Genomic DNA, 21942 nt, shown 5'->3' on the forward strand with positions numbered 1-21942 from the left:
TAATACACACAGTACAATAAGGTCTTAAACTGTATTTTACTGTGTGTGTACCTTAGACACTAATGTGCTATATAATAATAATAGCTAATGTTCTATGTCCTAAGTTGCCTTCAGAGTAGTTAAAAACAACAGTAGAATGGTATAGCTTTCTGTTTTCTCTCAGTAATAGAAAAAGCAACCGTTGCAGCCATATGTTGCTCACACGTAACACATAGGACAGTTTAGGACATCTGCTGATTATAAAATTCTAATTGTCTCACCTCACAGAAAGACTGGGAATCAGCTGCTGGAAAGAAGGGTTTTAATATATATAAATTTTTGATGCTGTTTAAAATCTTATCATTTTTCTGCAATGATTTAAAAAGATACACGTTTTATGATTATGTATGGCACCTGGGTGCAATGAGTGGTCTGTTAGTCATTTGCACTGATCCACTGACTGGGTGTGTCCATATCCTGTCTTGACATCAAATTTTTAGAAGCCCTTTTTTTTTTTTTAATTATTTCTGTGTTACCTTACGTGAGTTGTGAAATTTTAAGCCACAGTTTGTTCAGTTTTCTTCTCACAAAAAGGGAAACCCATCATTGTATGCAATTACTATTTTGATATATGTAAAATAAGACTATTTCTTCACCTTACTTACAACTTGTAGAAAGCTGTTCATTTTTAATATTCAGCTTAGTTACCATCTGTAGCTAGAGGGGAAAAAGACTCTCTCTTTCCCTCTCTCTCTGATTTTTTAGAATTTATTCAAATATATTTCCTCTTTGTCACTTGAATAGTTTTGATATAAACTTTAAGATTAGAAAGATTACTCCATACCTGGACAAGTTCATGTTATAAATTGCAAGTTTAAAAGAACTTAATTTGTTGTTACTTTATGAGAAGACATCTTAACATTCTCAATATAGTATTATAAACAATTAAGAAAAATATTTAAAGTTTGAATGATGAAAATGAATACTTTTTTCTATGTTAAGCTTTTTAAAGATGCTGGGTATCAAAAGTCTGTAATAGGAACTCCTGTTGATTTTTGGCTGGATACTGGTTAACGACTGAAATATGGTTCTTTTGAAGTTTGTAAGTGCTGCTGCTGCTTTCCCAAGGGTAAGCAACAGCACTTCCTTATGGGTATCCTTTATTTAATTTCATTTATTGTGGAAGTGGTACTTTTCATTTGGTGTCAATAAGCGTGTGCTTTCTTGAGCAGAGAGTCATGCATTTGCACTGCAGAGAGTGAGTGAGTTTTACTTTGGTTTTTTCTTTATTTTTATGATTTAATTTTATTTTAAATGTTAGCATGTCTTGGTACTCAGGTAGTAGAATTGTACCTTGCCACATATAATACTGATTGTACCATTACTTTTCTTGTTTTAGTTTTGTATTATATTAGTATTTTTATAACATTATCAGAATAATTAAGAAACTGATTTTCATCTAATAAATAAAAAAAAAAAATTAACCTTTGAGATGAATTTACAAATCGGTCCAACTCTTTTATGAATTATTGCATTTGTAAACCTGCACCTTTTATACAAACTACTCTACATCTAAACAAATGTGGCACACTATGGCCATAGATGCTGATGTGCCAAATAAATCCCCAATCAGTCAATCAACCAACCAACTAACCAGTCTAAACAAATGTAGCACGTATGTGTACAGGGGCATTCCTAGGGTATATGGTGTCTGGGTGCTAATTGCAATTTGGTGCCCCCGTTTAAAATTTTCTTCATATGTGTATGTAAGTTTCAGGTTTACAATTGCCCCTTGAACGTTGTTGCCCGGATGCAGTGCACCCCTTGCACTCTTGGGACAGCCCGCCCTTGCATGTGTATGTGCTATTATCATTGGTCCAGACAGAATTGAATTTTTAATTATATGACTTCCACCTAATTTTATTTTGCTGACAGTGGCATTAATTGGTACTATCATACAGTTATCAGAGTGGATTTATAACTGATATTACTAATTATTCCAGGTTTTGTTGTAAGAAACTTGTTGCAATTAAACTATAGCCATTTTCCTTAACTGTGAAGGAACATATTGACTTAAGGAATCTAGATAAATAGCTTCATGTTTATTATGTAAGCAGAATGTAAATAATTGTTTGAAAGGGGGGGGGGAATGATACGTGGTTAGCCATTAATTATGATTTCAAAGAAATTAAAAACACTAAAACACTGTTATATCCCTCCTCAGAATCCAGGCCTGACTGTTTAGTTGAGCTTCAAAATGTTGCCAAAGTATTAAGTGTAAATTGATGTGATTTACTTCAGTAAACATTTAAAACTTTATCTTGTGGTGTAACATTGTTTTTAATTTCCGTTAAATCACAGAGTGTAAATAAGTTTGAGATATATATTGAAAAAGGGTAAAATCTAAGTACCTCAGATCTTAATAAAGAAAAATTATCAGAATTATATCATAAAAGGATTCTTTATTCTATAAGAATGAAGCATCCTTTTTAACCTAATGCATAGTGTTTTCCTTTTTTGAGTTTTAATAAAATTTTTATGTGCTTAACATGCTTAACTTTTTAATGACTTTGTCTGAATTATGTTTGGGTGATATTCTTTCATTTAAGGTGCAAAATTCTTGCTAAATGGTTCTGTTCATAACCATTTGAAAATTAATTAATATTAATAAGTAAATAGTTTTATAGTTTCAACCATAAATATTAATAAGAATAAAGTTCGAAATTTTTTTTGACTATGTTATCTAAAGTGACCCTTGTGGCTGCTTTTAAAATAGAGGTTTTATTAAGACAAATAGACTGAAGTTTCCTTTTCATCTTATATTCAGAGGATTACATTCTTCTTTATATGTTCTTCTGTTGTAAGTTAAGTTTTTCTGAGAATAACAGCTGCTTAATTATGATACTGAAATAGGCATACATTTATAAGAAGATATAGATATCTTTCCACTCATATATAATAAAGATGAATAATTGCACTTTACTGTAATCGTTTCATAAATTGAGCTTATCTACTTTGAATTCACAGAGGTAATAGCTATGCCTCTAATTGAGTGGTAGTTAGTTTTGCATTTGTTGCAAGAATGTGTTTTTGCAATATTAAAGGAACTAAATGAAAAGCAAATTGAACTAGTTTTGTTTACATCAAATTATAAAATTTTTGTTAATGGGCATAAACAAAAAGAAAGTGCTGCTACACAAAATCTCTTTAATGTATGAGCTCTAGTTCTTTCCATTGCATTTTGGAATACTGGTTATTCACAACAAAAGGAGCTAGTTTCTATCCCCTGTGCTATGGAATTCCAAACCTTTCCTATATTTATTTAAAAAAAAAATTCAAAAGGCTTGGAAACATTATCACTCTGGAAGATCCTACTACCAGAAGTTGTTATACTGTAGAATCCAACTTGTATGAAGCACAGCAGGATCTTCCATAGTAACAAAGGTTTAAATTTTGTAAGTTTTATTTATTTTTTAAATAAGAGCTCATACATATGAAGAGATTTGATATATTTGTGTAGGTTTCTGAAATATTATTTGTAATCTATGTTTTAAAATATTTTAACCTACAAAATTAAAAATATACATTAGATGAGTAGGTTATATCTTGTAATCAAGGCATACCACAGGAAAAACAGCTGTTATAGTTTATAAGTTAATAAATTTTTAGAGAAAACAAGCCATCGTGTGGCATAAATATAGGAAAGGTGTGGAATTCTGTATCCCAGGGGATAGAAACTGGCTCTTTTTTGTTGTGAAATGCCAGTCTTTCAGTATTTCAATGGAAAGATTAAAGCCTAAAGGAGTTTGTTTTGTTTTAAAGTGAAATAATAGTCATAATGTAATATATTTACATTTATTTGTTACCAATCTTAAACATTACAGAGCTCTAATTTTTAAGATCATCGGTCTGAATTTGTGAACTATTAGATATAATATTTTTAACTACCATTATGTGGTATTGATAAAAATAGTATATATCTAATACTTTAGAAATTAATATATGTTAACTACCACACTGAATGAATTTTATGAATATTAGACAGATGAGAGGATCAGTTTTCTTTATTTATAGCTGAAGAGTTATGAAAGACAGAGGGGGGGCTCTCAGTGTAAAAAACATGCAGTATCTCTTCTATTTGAAAAGGCATGTAGTTGGTAATTCCCATAATATTTGAAGTTTGGATGCCAGTTTTGTGACAGTAGAGATCACAAAAAAGTGCACCAGATCTCCTGATATGATTCAGCTTAAGATTTTCATCGTTAGAAGGAGTTTATGTTATGATATAAGTTTTTTATAGTTATTTTATTTCTGAATTACAGGTTATTGTCAAGAGCCAAAGTTTTTAGACTTCTTCGAATTTTAAAAGAAGCTTATGTATAGTGGTGACTCCAGTCATATTTTGATATGTTTCTAAAATCTAGTTTGGTGACTCCAGTTCTACGTTGAAAAGTTTCTAAAATCAGGTATTGCATGAAAAGATAATTTTTTTTTTAGTTACTTTTCATTTTTGAATTTATTGTATAAAGTTTGTGCTTGAAAAAATAGTGCAAAAAAAATTGTTTTTCCACATACTGTACATATATATGTGTGTGTGTGTGTATTGAAGGATTTATGACATAATGGAAAGGCTAATCTGACATCTAAAGGTTGATGATTTTTAGATTTATTATGATTCATTTTTACTGGTAAGATGAAAGTTAAAGAAATATGAGATACTGCAAAAATGCCAGCTGTTGGTATACTAAAAACTGAAGATATCTTTTCAGATTTAAGCTGATGAAACGTTTTACGATCTAAATTTTTCTTGGGATGTCAATTTGAAAATAATAATTTGAAAAACTTATTGAATTTTAGTTTTTTAACTTTATGTGAATTTGATTATACACTTAGTTTCACATTATAAGCCCATTACATTTAATATATATATTTTTTAACAAGCTGGTGATAATGCTTCCCAGGATCATGTGCTCCACAACTTCAAAAACATTTGAAAATCTGATTTTACATCAAATTTTTAAGTCAGAAGATATTTAATTTTTTTTGAAAAGTTCTAAACAGCTTATGTATATTTAAATAGTATGCCTTGATTGAAGATAAAGTGTCTGAAACTTAAAATATATTGTATGAAAATATATTCTACTCATTTTGATCCACAATATTTTGAGTATGGAAACATAATAGACTAATTTTTGTTTTGTGAGCTGGACTGATGAATTATAAATATATTTTTTTTCCTAGTGAAGTAGAAAAGACTATCATGACATGCAGAATATATAGGTAACAGTTTCAAATTTCTCTTATTTCTATTTTTGATTTAATTTTTTAAAGTTTCTACTAAGTTTATGGAAAGTTTTAATTACAGGAACTAACTTCTACTCATATATATGACAAAATGATTTAACTGTTTTTATTATATATGTTTAGCTTTATAAATGTAACAGTTCTATAATTAATTCTGCAATACAGTGAAATCTATTTTGTATTATAAATTATTAAATTAACAGATATCCTAACAAGCTATTTCTTGAAATTCAATATGATCTTTCATATACACACATATATAGCTAATATATACACAAAAAACTTAGTAAGTCAGCAAAAAAAGTAAGTTATTTATAACTTATCTGGTGAAATTTAAAGCACTTACATTAAATATGAACTTCAGCCTTTCAACCAGTATAGACATGTATATTTTTCAACATATACTTGTAACTGGTTTTTCTGTATATTTTTATACAATGTACATATATGGTTGACTGAATTTCAGATGAACACCTGTTGTAAATTTAATAAGTTACTTCAAGTTCACCGAGAAAAATTTTTGGAAATAAACTTGACAGTACCATGTACCTGTATTGCATTGATACTTTTAAAGCATCCAATGTTGATAATAGACCTGTAGATTTACTTCCCTCTTTGAAAGAATAAGAAGTGTGTGAACTCCTGTGTGCACACACACACACATACATCCACATACTGCACATATATATATAGTTATTGAAGGATTTATGACATAATGCAAAGGCTAATCTGACAACTAAAGGTTGATGATTTTTAGATTTATTATGATTCATTTTTACTGGTAAGATGAAAGTTAAAGAAATATGAGATACTGCAAAAATGCCAGCTGTTGGTATACTAAAATTACGTATTCCCTGCATGTGCAAGTGATATGGATCATGGGAAAGGGTTGGAGGCCAAATAGGGAAAAGAGGGAACCCAATGCTCTCCAGATCAGTTCTCTGAGAAATGATGCTGAAACTTCATATGATACCAGTCAACAAACATTAGAGATTGTTACAACACTTCTTGTTGCCATCACACTGTACACAAAGGTTCTAAGTATCAATTATATTGGGGATATGATGGGGGGGGGGGAACTCTTGATTCTGGGTATATGTCAGCCATTCACTGACATGAAATTTGATTTTATGATTAGTTCCTACACAACAAATTATTCTTGGACTACAACTAACAAAGAGAACAATTGCTATTGATAAGCCTGAGTTCTGAAATTGGGACAACTCATCTTACTGTTTCTGCTGACTGAATACAACAAAGAAGATGAAGTAGAAACAGCACCGTTTGTGATTAACTGGACTACAGTTTAGTCCATTTGTAATGCAGATCTTCACTAATCTCTACAATGATTTACTTTCAAGTTTTTAAAACCCCTTTTTTGTTCCAGTTCACATTCTTTCATCACAATCTGAGTATTAAGATTCCAGGAATACACATAATAAATATAATGTCCAAGTCTTTTTGTTTATATTATAAGGCATTTTAAGCCCAACTAGTAACATTAACAATCTGGTTGTGCCTTGGAAACCATACCTGTACCATGTTCTTTTTTTTGACTACCAGATGGAGCTACATACAGAGACCCGTGATACTCATCGTAAACAATGTATTGCTCTTTGCCACTTACATCTTTGCTTTTGATGTGGGCTGGAAGTGTAGCAGACTTGTCATAGTTATTCTCCCTTAATTTCCACACTGGGGAGCCAGAGTCTTCTCCAGACTGTGGCTGAAAGGAAGTAGGATAGTTGCTAGAATGAACTAATTTAGCAGAGGAACTTCCGGTACTTGAATTTGACAGTGTTGATGCTGTACTCATGCTGAGTACTTTAGTGGCACTAAGATCACGTTTACTGCTTCCTGTGCTTCCACGAGATCTGTCTGACTTAACTGATCTGTTTGACTTTTCTGATTTGTCTGATTTGTCTGACTTATCAGATTTATCTGACCTATCTGATCGTTCAGAGTCTATTGGACCTGGGGACTGTCCTCGCGACTCAATTAGTTCCTTGTTTGATCCCATCATGTCATCCATGCCATCAGCCACAGTTCTACTGCGTGTCCGGAAGTTTTGGTCAATATTGTCATAAGTTTCTACAGTTGTATCACTCTCCATAATCCCTGCAGAATGGCGTTGAGAGGCCTTACCTCTTCGTTTGCCACTTAGAGTTCGAGCCATTGCATGCCCATTTCCCCTCGAACCATGGTTTAGCTTGTCTCTTGGCACTGGCTTGTTGACAGGCACTATCATATTCCGGACACTCTCTCGTATGATCTGCCGTATTGTTCGGAGGAAGGCATTCCTGAATTCATTTGTGCTAGTAAAATAAGCAAAGAAAATATTATGTGAGAAGGATATTATATGATTGTTCTTAAAAAAAAATCTTGTTAAAGAGAAAGGAAAACACTTTTATTAACTATATGAATTATATATATTTTAAGTAGATTTTATATAAATAATTTGTTATTTCCAGACTATGGTACATTCAATAAGGATTATTTATTTTATTTAGTTACACAATACTTACACTTACACAATTGCTCTACACTTACTTAATACTCAGACTTACACAATGTTACACAATACACACACTTACACAATTGCTCTACCTAACCATAATTTGGTATTATTTCTGTATCTATAATCTGCTTCTCGTATGATGTTCTATAGCAGAGTGGAATGAATATGAATAGTTATGAGTAAGGGAATACAGATCTCAGGGGAGTAGGAAGAGAATGCTGCATTTTGATTGTCCAAGTTCTCTTCTAATCCAGTGGGATCTGCATCTATCTGTTTATAGCTGTTCACTATGGTGTAATGATAGGATTCCATGTTGGATTCAGAAACATCACCAAATTATAGTTAAGCAGATTGGCTGTCCATATTTCAAGGTTTATATTTATATTCTCAAATACATTCTTGTTATCTCTAACAAATTTTTCAAAATGGGTTACAAATAAGTCAATAAATTAACTAATGAAATCTATTTAAAATGTAATTCACATGGTTAATTAGTGATTTATTTTTACTTTAATAAGATTTATTTAAATAAAGAAAAGCTTAGAAATAATCTAAAACTCTGTTAATAATTATGCATCCGTTTAATTTTATTTTGTAAACAAACATTGTATAGGCAAGCTAATCAACATTTTAAGAATTAAACATTTTTTTTATTTAAAGATTCTTTAAATATTATTATTTAATTAAATTTTGACTATAAGAATATCAGTGATATATCACCATATTTTTCCATAGTAGCAAAAATCTACAGAAGTAGTGTAAATGGCATCGATTTAATTGTATCTTATATTGTGACTACCTTCACAACGAGTTACATGTATTGCACTACCTCGAATAAGTAATGCTTCACCAATGGAGAAGACTATCGTTGCTTATTCTCTGGGGGATACCACCACCCAGATGGCACAGTTTGGCCATCAAGCCTTGAAATGGTGGTATCCCCTGAGAATAAGTAACAATAGTCTTCTCCATTGGTGAAGTATTACTTATTCGAGGTAGTGCAATACAACTCGTTGTGAAGGTAGTCACAATATGAGATACAATTAAATCGATGCCATTTACACTACTTTTGTAGTTTTTTACTATTATAGATACTGTGGAAAAATATGGTGATATATCACTGATATTCTTATAGTGAATTACCAATCCTTAGGCCTGTTACACCTTGTGCATTTATTCTTTTTGGTTAATTACTTTTTAAACTTAAAAATGATTTTTCAGTTTAAAAATTAAAAATTAGTAACTTTTATGGGGTAAATCTGATTTTTGCTTTTTGGTAGACACTATGTACAAAAATGTTTCTTATTTGGCAGAAGTCGCTTGCTGGGTTTCTATGTAAGATGGCTATATTGTGATGCCCATTTGGAAAGGTTAGTTCAAATCTTGCTGGTTTTATGGGGAACCTAGTAAGGGTTTTTAAAGTGGGGGTGAGTTAGATGTTTCAGGAAGAGGTTTGACATTTTTATTTTATTTACCTGTAGTCTGCCTTTCACTTCTAATTTCCCTTTTCCCTATATTGTAGTGATCCAGCTCCCATGTTATCATTCGTCAAACACCCAAGTCACCTTCAAACTTTTACATGAACAAATTGCAAATTGGTCCATGTATTCTTTTAATATTTTTACATTTTTTAACAAATCATAAGCTGTCTGTTTTTTTTTTTATTAAAATAAATTTATACAAAAACATGTAACAGGCTTTACAATTGCAGATATAAAAAAACATATTATCATATAAGATGTTTAGTAGCATACTGTCATTACTAGCATTAACCACTCGGCCAAATTTTGTATCATCTACAAATTTGTACATTAAGCCTGATATGACTTCATCATACCGTTGATAAATATAGAAAACAACAGTTGCCCCATTCTTGGCATTGAGATTGTTAAAGCACTTCTGCATCCTTTTGATGGAAGACTACAGGAGGCATTGAGTGGAGTGTGCTGGGAATGGTAGGACGTGGTTTACTAAAATCATCAATAAATGAGTTATAAGAAATGTAGCATTCTAGCATGTCGGTTTTATCTTTAGCTGAGGTAGTAATAAATAGAATTCATCAGGTTTTTACACAGGTTGTAGTACAGATGAGAATAAGGAGCAAGCAAGAGACCAGAATGCTTGACTACCGTTTGTGCAAGAAGAAAGTTTTCTACTCTTAGCCTGTTCAAAACCTAATTTTGACTGATTAATAATTGCTTTACAATTTTGTGAACTTTGGTGTAAAGCACCAAAGTTAACCTGAAGATAGATGTGAATGGAAACCAATTGAACAGCTTGAACAGCTTTAGCACATTTATTCGAAAACTAAGGTGTAGATAAAGAACAAATTTTAGGTGGAATGTGGAATAAAAGATTTCATCCTTACAAGAATAATTTCATTGACATGATCTAAAATCATGATCAAAAGATTTAAAGCAATAATCTAATCAAGAAAAAGAAGAATAGAAATCTTGCAGGTCATCCCATTTTGCATTTTTCTAATGCCAGACAACAAGAGATTAGGAATGTCCATGAGAGACCATCACCATATATATATAGGAATATATAGGAATTTTGCTAGCAGGGAAAAGGAGGTGATTATCCCTCTGTATAAGGCAATGGTCAGGCCACGCCTTGAGTACTGCGTACAGGTCTGGAGGCCTCATTTTAGGAAGGATGTAGATTTACTTGAGTGTGTACAGAGAAGGGCAACAAGATTGGTGAGGGGAATGAAGGGATCCTCTTATCAAGAGAGGCTTAAGTTCTGCAAATTGCAGTGGCTGGAGACTAGGCACCTGCGCGGTGATCTGATTGAGGTGTATAAGGCCTTGAATGGGTTCAGCACGCTGAATTCTGATGGGATCCTTCCACTTGTTCAGATTACAAACCTAAGGGGACATAAATTCAAATTAAGAAAGGACAGATGTAGAATAGATGTGCGGAAATTTGCCTTTAGCCAGCGGGTGGTTAATTGCTGGAACAAACTTCCATCTGTCATTGTGGAAGTTGATAGGTTGAATAAATTTAAGGAGGAACTGGACAGGTATTTGGAGGGAATGGTGTGATTTTTTTTTATTTTTATTTTTTTGGCTGATGCTGCATAAGCTCATACATTTGCTTTCTTGCATCACATGCCACTACTACTACTACTACCACCAAGTTGTGATCTGAGGTGCCTAGAGGACCAGTCATCTTGACTGTATACTTGGAAAGGTTGTTCATGAGAAAAAGAAGATTGTTGGCTATGTGGTTAGAATTATCTGATATTCTGGTAGGTAAATGAACAGAGTGTGCGAGATTATTAGTAATTGCAAAAGCCTGAGTATCTCGACTAACTGGGTCTATGTAACTAGAAAAGTGAAGCTAGCCCAGCTGAAGTTTTGAAAATTGATATTGCCAAAGAATATTATCTTACTGTTAGGAAAGTTGGGCTGGAGTGACTTGAGCTTCAAAGATTCTGAATGATTTTTGGTGGAATATAGATCCCAATAGAGGACGCCGATGAATTTCACAGAATGGGGTTTTAAGAGAGTTTTAAGCTAGAGAAGATCAAAAAGAGTAGACTCCAAATTACTAAGTCTCTAACAGGAAATCATCATCATCAGCCATTTTCAATCCACTGCAGGATGAAGGCCTCTCTAGCAACTTTTCAGTTCCTTCTGTTTTGTGCAGTTGCCATCCATTTACTACCCACAAACTCACGAATTTCATCTATCCATCTCCGCCATTGCGTTCCAGGTTTTCTTCTAGCTCCTCTTGGGTACCGTTCTGTTATTTTCTTAGTCCATCTGTCATTATGTCTTCGAGCTATGTGTCCTGCCCAAGACCATTTTAGTTCTTTAGTTTTGATAAGAATATCCTTTACTTGAGTTTGCTGCCTAATCCATGTGTTTCTCTTCTTATCTAACAGTCTGATTCCTAATATAATTCGTTACATTCTTCGCTGTGTAGTTCTCAGCTTCTCTTCCATTCTTTTGGTGAGTGCCCAAGTTTCACTTCCATAAGTCATGGTGGGGAGTAGTAGTAGTAGTAGTAGTAGTAGTAGTAGTGGCACATGATGCAAGAAAGCAAGTGTAGGAGCTTATGCAGCATCAGCCAAAAAAAAAAAAAAAAAAAAAATCACACCATTCCCTCCAAATGCCTGTCCAGTTCCTCCTTAAATTTATTTAACCTATCAACTTCCACAACGACAGATGGAAGTTTGTTCCAGCAATTAACCACCCGCTGGCTAAAGGCAAATTTCCGCACATCTATTCTACATCTGTCCTTTCTTAATTTGAACTTATGTCCCCGTAGGTTGGTAATCTGAACAAGTGGAAGGATCCCATCAGAATTCAGCGTGCTCAACCCATTCAAGGCCTTATAGACCTCAATCAGATCACCCCGCAGGTGCCTAGCCTCCAGCCACTGCAATTTGCAGAACTTAAGCCTCTCTTGGTAAGAGAATCCCTTCATTCCCCTCACCAATCGTGTTGCTCTTCTCTGTACACGCTCAAGCAAATCTACATTAGTTCATTATTTTACATTTCAGACAAGCTGGGATATTGTTCTTCAGTATGTGACTATATTTCCTGAATGCTATCCACCCAAAATTTATTCTTCTCTTGACTTCTGGCCATTTATCATTATTACAGCTAATAACTTGTCCCAGATAAGTATATCACTCCACCTTTTCAATTACTGTTCCTTCAATCATTATGTCCCTTTCTGTGGCATACTTGTTCATCATTACTTTTGTTTTAGCCATATTCATCTTTAGTCCAAAATCCTTACTAACTGTGCATAACTGATTAAGATTTTCCTCTACTTCTTTACATCGTGGCTTATGACCACAATGTCATCTGCAAATCGTAAATGGTTTAGGTACTCTCCATTCACATTGACTCCTTTCTGCAACCGGTCTAATCTTCTGAAAGCTTCCTCAAGGGCAGCAGTAAACAGCTTCGGAGATATTGCGTCTTCTTGTTGAACTCCTTTCTCAATTTTAAATTTCCTACTGTCTTTGTCTAGTCTAATAAAGGAGGTAGTGTTCTCATATATTTTCTTCAAAATCATAATATATGGGGTATCTATGCCTTGTCTTTCCAGTGCCCGAAGCATTGCCTTATGCTGTATGGAGTCAAATGCCTTTTCATAATCCACAAATGCCAGGCATAATGGTATTTTATATTCATTTGCTTTTTCCATTAGCTGTGATATTATGTGAAGATGATCCATAGTTGAGAATCCTGTCCTAAAGTCAGCTTGCTCTTTTGGTTGATTCTCATCAAGTATTCTTTCTAATCTGTTAGTAATGACCCTTGTGAACAACTTGTAGATGCAGGATAACAAGCTAATTGGTCTATAATTTCCAATTTCTGATTTATTTCTGAATATCAGAGCACAATACTGTTGTAGCACATTTGGCACAACAGTTACCTACAACTTCCATGTAATTCCCAATTCCTCTGGACTGTTGAATGTTAGTATACACTGACTGCTTCATTGGACCCCAAAATTAAAAGTGTAATGATATGATATATGGTGAGGCAGGCCATTTAAGCAGAGATTCATTTCCATATCGTCTAACTATTGTCTAACTTCAAAATTTAAATATACAGGAGCACTATCATGTTGGAACCACATTGCTTTCCTTGTTGCCAACATTATGACTTTCAATACTGCTGACAGGTGCATTCTTCAAGAAATTAAAGTAGGTTAGACCCTTGAGGCAATCTGGCAAATGAAATAGACCAATTACATTGTCACCAAGAATGCCAGCTCAGACATTCACAGAAAACTACCTCTGTGTGTGTGTGTGCTGAAGATATACTACATGAAGATTTTCAGAGGCCCATCAATAGCTGTTATGTTAATTAAAGGTGTCACTGAAAGTGAATTTGCACTCATCTGTGAATAAAATTTTGCTCAGAAAACATTGTATCATTGATACATTTCTGTAGGAGCCAAGTACAGAATTCCAATCAGGAGGCTGAATCATGGTGATTGATTCTTGAATAGGTATATCTGAGCTTTGCATAATGTCCTGTATACAACATTCTTTGAAACTCCCAATCTCGTTCTTTGCTATTTATCACTTCTGTATCTATTTTTTTGGAACAACCTTCCAAAAATTGCAATCTAGAGAAATTGAAGAGTCTAACGTGACTCTTTAGTTCTTCTGTATTCTGATTAAAAAAGTAATGCAGGACCATCTAGACAATACTGCAAGTTATATTAGACAATAGTTATACTGCAGTCACAGCATGGATTTGTTAATGGGTGATCTTGTGTAACTAATATGATTGGATACTATGATTCACTAACAAAGGAACTGGATGCAAAAAGTAATTTTGATATTGTACACTTAGATTTCAGAAAAGCATTTGATACTGTTTCACATAAAAGAAAGCTGTACAGATTGGGCAGTGGGGTATCTGGGGTGTGGTTCACTGGGAGAAGGCAAAGAGTGATTTTCAATGGGCACTGTTCTTCTTGGACTACTGTTATTAGTGGAGTCTCCTAGGGTTCAGTACAGGGCACAGTATTTTTTTCTATATTTATTAATGAAAGCGTATTAGGCTTTATGTAAAGTTTGCAGATGATGAAGGGTTGCAGGGTGATTAATGACAGTAATTAGGGTATGCTGTTGCATCTTTAACCTCTAGTGCAGATGGGCTGAGAAGTGGAAATTGATGTTTAACATTGACAAATGTAAGGTCATATGGGCAGTAATCCCAGAATGCATGCCCTCATGGGTGCCTACTCTCCAGGCACTGCAATTTGCAGAACTTAAGCCTTTCGTAGTAAGAGCACCCCTTTGTTCCCCTCACCAATCTTGTTACCCTTCTTTGTACTCGTTCTAGCAACTCTACATCCTTCCTAAAATGAGGCCTCCAGACCTGTATACAGTACTCTAGGTATGGCCTGACCATTGCCTTGTATAACGGGATTATCACCTCCCTGTCCCTGCTAGTAAAATTCTTATATATCATTGACGAGACTCCATAACCTGCCCTGGCAGCCTGTCTGCACTGCACAGCGAACTTCATATTTGGCTGCACAATTACCCCCAGATCTTTTTCACTTTCCACTTCCCTGAGTGTAGTACCACCCAGTTGGTATGTTTCTCTTTGGTTATTGCTACCCATATGCAGTACTTTGCATTTGGCAATGTTAAACTACAGTTGCCACTTCTCAACCCATTTTCCCAACTTCACTAGATCCAGTTGGAGTAGCATACTGTCATTACTGTCGTTAACAACCCTGCCAACCTTTGTATCATCTGCAAACTTGGACATTAAACCTGATATATACCTTCATCATTATCATTGATAAATATACAAAACAACAATGGGCCCAACACCGAACCCTGGGGAATAACATTGGGCCACGAAGAGCATTAGAATTAGCATTAGCATTAGTAGAGGCATTTGATGCAAGAAAGCAAGCTTATGCAGCATCAGCCAAAAAAAAAAAAATAATAAATAAATAAAAAATAAAATAAATAAATAAAAAAATAAATAAATAAAAAAAAATAAATAAATAAAAAATAAATAAATAAATAAAAAATAAATAAAAAATAAGTAAAAAACAGTGTCCATTGATTACCACTCTCTATTGTCTCCCACTCAACCATCCATTTATCCATTGTAGCAGCTTACCCTTGATGCCATTACCTCTCCAATTTGTACAGCAGTCTTCCATATGCAACAGTATCAAAAGCTTTCCTGAAATCCAAGTACAGTAAACCCCTGCTATTCGCGGTCGCTGATTTAATATAAAATGAAACCTAAAAAAATGTGAATTTTAAAGTGCAGTGAACATTTTCTGCCATAAAAGAACATGGGGTGGCTAAAATCATCTTTCCCTGTCAAAACAGCAATCAGTGGGTGGGGGGGGAGAGGGGTCACAAAATCGTGAGTGCGGATGTTTCTCACTAATTCTTGTTCAGTATGTGCTTTGCGCTTGTCGTGGAAGGTTTCGTCGTTTGCTTTTAATTTATATGCTTATAAATTGAATAAATTTATCAATTTATAAATTGATATGCTTACAAAAGTGAAAAATCTACCGTTTTGCAGTGTGTTAGTGTAAACAGACTTTTTCGGGTGTGTTAACGGAAGAAAGTGACTTTATTTGGACAAGTTCTTTCCCTACAAAAATATGGCTACGAATAACAAGAGATTGTGAAAAGATCAAAGAAGGTGATGACATTAGCGAGTGAAATACAGTTATTAGACAAAATTTCTAATGGTGAAAGTCAGTCGAAAAACATTATAAAATCAATAAATCAATGGTACGATCAATCAAGAAATCGGAAGAAAAAATCTGCCGTAGTGTCTGTGAAAACGTGCTAATTGCTTAAAAAATTTGCTCTGTAACTCGTGATATTAAATTAGAAAAAATGGAAAAAGTTTTAAATCTGTGGATATAAGACCGAACTCAAAATAAAATTCTGTTAAGTTCACTCATCATTTGTGAAAAGGCAAAACACCTTTATCAACACTTTAGCGAAACTGGTGATAGCACTGGCAGGATAAGTTTTTTAGCTATAGCAAAGGCGCTGGATTGAAAGATTTGTTTGAAATTTCTAATAAATATTACATTTAATATTAAATTGTTTCTTATTTTCATTTCGATGCCTTATGCTTGCATTTCACTATGTACTGTTTATGTACATAGTCATATTATGAAGATACATATAATACATACATAGACAAAATTTTAGACTAGTTTTTCTTATATATTTCATAACTTTGGAACAGAACCCCTTTATTACTATGGGAACCATAACTCAGTATTTGCATTTTCGTTATTCGTGGCATTTCTCAGGAACATAATTCCCGTTATTCGGAGGGGTTTACTGTATATGATATCAAAATTATTTTTGGCATTCAGTTCCTTTGTGACTACATCATAGTAAGCAATCAAATTGGTCAGACAAGACCTCCCTTTGACAAACCCAAGCTGTGTCTTAACTATTACTGCAGTCTTGTCTAGATGATTCTGCAAGGCTTCTTTAACCAGTGATTCCATTATTTTCCCGGGAACGCAAGTTAAACAAACAGGTCTGTAGTTACTTGTGTCATCTTTTGAATCCCCTTTGTGAATTGGTGATACATTTGAACACCTCCAGTCCATGGGGACCTCCCCCGAGTCCAAGGAAGCTCTCATAATTATGGCTAAGTGTTTGGTCACTGCCTTTGCTGCCTCCTTTAATATAACTGGATAGATTCCATCCACTCCAGGTGCCTTCCTTATATTTAACTTCAACAGTTTCTCCTCCACTTTGCTCTCAGTTATTACAAAATCACTTAGCTCTCTTTTAGGGTTTGACAAACTTCTGGCACTCCCCTCATTGAATAACTCCAATGTGTGAATGTAGATGCAAAATACATATTCAGTTTATCAGCTACCTGAGCATGATCATCAATAGTCAACCCATCTAATCAGATCGAATCAGATTGGTCCACTTGATATCAATGGTTCAACTGTTGATGATCCTGCTCAGGTAGCTAACAAACTAAATGAATATTTTGCATCGACATTCACACATGAGGAGTTATTCAGCGAGGGGAATGCCAGAGGTGTATTCAGCTCTGGCAGTAAGCTAGATAATCTTGGAATAACTGACAGTAAAGTGGAGGAGAAATTGTTGAAGATAAACACAAGAAAGGCAACTGGGGTGGATGGAATCTATCCAGTTATATTAAAGGCAGCGGCAAAGGAAGTAAGCAAACCCTTAGCCATAATTATGAGAGCTTCCCTGGACTCAGGGGAGGTACCCATGGACTGCAGATGTGCAAATGTGACCCCAATCCAAAAAGGAGGATCAAAGGGTGACACAGGTAATCACAGACCTGTTAGTTTAACTTCTTTTCCAGGGTAATTAATGGATGCACTGGTTAAGAAGCATTGCAGGATCATCTAGACAAGACTTCAGTTATAGCTCGGACTCAGCATGGGTTTGTTAAGGGGGAAGTTTGTCTGACTAATTTGATTGGATACTATGATGTAGTCACAAAGGAACTAGATGCAAAGAATAACTTTGATGTCATATATTTGGATCTTAGAAAAGCCTTTGATACTGTTGCACATGGAAGACTGCTGCACAGATTGGAGCATGTGGCATTGGAGGCAAATTGCTGCTATGGATAAAGGGATGGTTGAGTAGGAGAAGACAGAGTAGTAATCAATGGACTGCTCGTCATGTACTAATGTTATTAGTGGAGTCCCTCAGGGTTTAGTTTTGGGTCCATTGTTGTTTTCTGTATTTATAAATGATATTGATGATGGTATATCAGGCTTAATGTCCAAGTTTTCTGACGATACGAAGGTTGGCAGGGTTGTAAATGACACTAATGACAGTACACCGCTGCAACAGGATCAAGAAAAGTTGAGCAGATGGGCTGAGAGGTGGCAAATGAAGTTTAACATTGTCAAATGTAAAGTACTACCTATGGGAAGCAGTAATCCCAGAGTAACGTATCAACTCTGTGGTACCACACTGACAGTGGTAGAGAATGAAAAGGACCTGGGGGTAATTGTGCAGGCAGATATGAAATTTTCTGAGCATTGCAGACGGTCTGCAAGAATACCTCATGGTGTCTTGTCAATGATATACAGGAATTTTTCTAGCAGGGATAACGAGGTGATTATCCCCTTGTATAAGGAAATGGTCAGGCCACACCTTGAGTACTGTATACAGGTCTGGAGACTTCATTTTAAGAAGGATGTAGAGCTGTTGGAACAAGTACAGAGAAGGGCAACAAGATTAGTGAATGGAACAAAGGGTTGCTCTTACGAAGAAAGGCTTAAGTTTTGCAAATTACAGTGTCTGGAGACTAGGCACCTGCGAGGTGATCTGATTGAGGTGTATGAAGCGTTGAATGGTTTGAGCATGCTCAATGCGGATGGGATTCTTCCTCTTTCTCAGAATAATCACCCGAGAGGGCATAAATTCAAATTGAGGAAAAACGGTTGTAGGATTGATGTGTGGAAGTTTGCCTTTAGCCAGCGGGTGGTTGATTGGTGGAACAAACTTCCATGTGTCATTGTAGAAGTCGATAGCTTAAATAGATTCAAGGCAGAACTTGACAAACATTTGGAGCGAGTGGATGGGTGAAATAAAGGTTTTTTTTTTTTTTTTTTGGCTGATGCTATATAAGCTTGCTTTCTTGCATCATGTGCCTTTGCTAATGCAAATGCTATGCATCCCATACATTCTTCTTCTCTGCCACTAGCCTCATTAATTCATCTGACATCCATTTAGGCCTAAACTTTGAACAGTATTTCTTAGTTGGAATGAAAAGCCTAGTAACCTCCAAAATTTAGTCCCTGAAGGCTTCCCATTTAGAATTCACTGTTGGTAACTTCATCAGTTGATCCCATTGTACAGAATTTAAAAACTGTCTGAGACCTCTGTAGTCACCTTTACGAAAGCAAAAGCCCTTCCCTTTAGCCTTGATGGTAGTTACATCTTTAAATAATTCCCACATCAATACATTGTGATCACTGTCTCCCAGTGGTTCCTTTATCTCCAGATTCTTAATGCACGAAGAATCACTACTGATAATCAGATCAAGAGTATTACTCCCTCTGTTTGCCTCTCGAACATGTTGCTGTAGAAAACAGTCATCCAATAAATCCACAAAAGTCTTGTTAGTGTGCAAGTGACACCCACAAGTTCCCGTCAATATCTGGAAAGTTAAAATCTCCCATTATAAGACATTCTGATTTACTGGCCCACTCTATTTCTCTGCACAGTTGCTCATTATACTCATCAGATTCATTAGGCCTACAACACACACCTACTCATAATTTTCCTTTCCCAGTGCTTATTTCATACCAAACAGACTTAGCACTGCATTGTCCACCAACATCAATTGGATGCATTCCCTTAGATTTTATGTTTCTTAACTAACAGCATAACCCCCTCCTTCCCTCAGTTAATGAGGTTTTGTCAGTGATATACAGGAATTTTACTATTGGGGATAAGAAGGTGATTATCCTGTTGTAGAAGGCAGTAGTTAGGCCATCTCGAGTACTGCCTGTCTGGAAGCGCCATTTTAGGAAGCATGTGGATCTGCTGGAACAGTTACAGAGAAGAGCAATGAGATTGGTGATGGGAACAAAAACGGTCTATTATCAAAAAAGGCTTTAATTCTGCAAATTGAAATTTCTGGAGACTAAGCACCTGTGAGGAGATCTAATTGAAATGTTTAAGGCTTTGAATGAATTGGGTAAACTAATTGCTGATGACATTCTTTGCTCAGACTATACACACATGAGGGGGCATAAATTCAAATTCAAGAAGGATGGTTTTAGGATAGATATATGGAAGTTTGCCTTTAACCAGCAGGTAATTGGTTTGTTGAAGAAGACAAACTCATCATTTTTCCCAACTAAGTATATGCTAACTTCTCAACCTTCAACCTATCCTATGCATGACACTATAAACAAAAGAAAACAAAATAAAACACACAACCATTTCATTTGCCCATCCCTTCCAATAATTTGTCCAATCTTCTTTAAATTTATTCAAACTATTACAAAGGTTGGAAAGATTTAAAAAAAAAATTGAAATTTATTCACGCTATTACACAAGTTGGAAGTTTATCCCAACAATCAATGATTCTAGCTGAAAGCAAATTTCTGCACATCTACTACAGGTCTGCAAGTTTAAATAAAAGTACTGCTGAAATGTGTTAAGGGCTTTAGTCTCAGGCCGCAAGAGATTTAGACAATGTACAAGTTAGTGCAAACACAGCTAAACTCTGAATTAGCACAAATATGCAAAGGCGGCATCATTTAAGTTATATCTCATATTGTGAATACCTTCACAACGAGTTGCCATGATATTGCACTACTTCGAATAAGTAACGCTTCACCAAAGGAGAAGACTGTTGTTACTTATTCTCAGCGGATACCACCCCCACCCAGACGGCACCGTTTCAGGGCTATTTGGCCCTTCTTCAGTCTTCTCTTTTGGTGAAGTGTTACCTATTCGAAGTTATGCCCTAGTTGTACAATAATAAAAATTCTGGTAGTATCAACTAGCCAAAGCTGACCTTAACAATTCCTGGTGTATTCAGTACCTTGCTGGAGGAATATGTTGGATGTTAGAAACTCAGAGAACAAAGACAGTGTGATATCACTTCGCCTAATGAAGAGCGATTTTCACATCCATTCTTAGGTTGTCAGTTAATTATTGTTTACTAGATAATTTACCTATTTTCCATGTGCAAATAGTAAACTGTTTATGGAACATCTGGAAACAGTGTTTTGTTTTCAGATACTTATATGATAACATTGACAAATACAAAGTACTGCATATGGGTAGTAATAATCCCAGATTAACATACCAACTGTGTAGTTCTAAAATTAAAATGACCTGGGGGTTAATTGTGCAGTCAGTTACGAAGTTCTCTGAGCAGTGCAAACAGGCCTCCAGAGCAGCTCGGATTTTTATCAATGATATACAGGAATTTTTATAGAATGGATAAGGAGGTGATTATCCCATTGTGTAAGGTAATGGTTAGGCAACATCTTGAGTACTGCATTGTCTTTAGTTGTACTGCTGAAGAAGACATTGAGAAGAGATTGCTATTATAGTTGCGACCCATTCTTTGTCTTTCCATTGAATGAAGTATTTTTGTACTGCATTGTTTCTGTCCAAGATAAATGTACAAGATAGATGATTATTGCTTAATCTTCTATCGTGTACATTTAGTAACAACCTTAAAATGGCCTGAAATGCCAAAATTTCCATTTATTTATTAGCACTTTACTGGTCTTTACCCATTTATAATGTGCACTGCTTCATTTCATTTATGTTATTAGCATTAGTAGCGGCAAATGATGTATGAAAGCAAGAAAATTGTTCTTCCTTGAAGTTATTCAAATTACTAATATTTGCAACAACACTATTTGCTGGCTAAAGCATATATCCTGTTCTTCACATCTATCCTGTAACCATCCTTTCTCAATTTGAATTTATACCCCTCAGGCAGGCAGTCTGAACAAGAGGAAGAATGCCATCAGCTTTGAACTTACTCAATCCATTCAAAGCCTTAAACACCTCAATCAGTCCTTTCATAAGTGCCTATTTTCCAGATGTTGCAATTTGCAAACTTAAATATTCTCTTAGCGGCATTCTTTTACTTTAAATATTCTCTTTG

At 34.8% G+C, this 21942-nt stretch overlaps 1 protein-coding gene across 5 annotated transcripts in view; it reads right to left on the reverse strand.

Moving 5' to 3' along the window:
* Positions 1-5796: 5796 nt before the first annotated feature.
* Positions 5797-21942, reverse strand: part of LOC150081221 (protein still life, isoform SIF type 1-like) — a 496225-nt gene continuing 480079 nt past the window's right edge. For all 5 annotated transcript variants that reach the window (XM_090379423.1, XM_090379422.1, XM_090379425.1 and 2 more), the window contains one exon: positions 5797-7598. In XM_090379423.1, coding sequence (XP_090235549.1) covers positions 6785-7598 — 814 coding nt within the window. In that variant the 3' untranslated portion in view covers positions 5797-6784. The remainder of the gene's footprint in view (positions 7599-21942) is intronic.

This window comes from Mastigoproctus giganteus, chromosome 8 (genome assembly GCF_048544385.1).
Source record: "Mastigoproctus giganteus isolate SK-2022 chromosome 8, ASM4854438v1, whole genome shotgun sequence".
NCBI classification, from domain to species: domain Eukaryota; kingdom Metazoa; phylum Arthropoda; class Arachnida; order Uropygi; family Thelyphonidae; genus Mastigoproctus; species Mastigoproctus giganteus.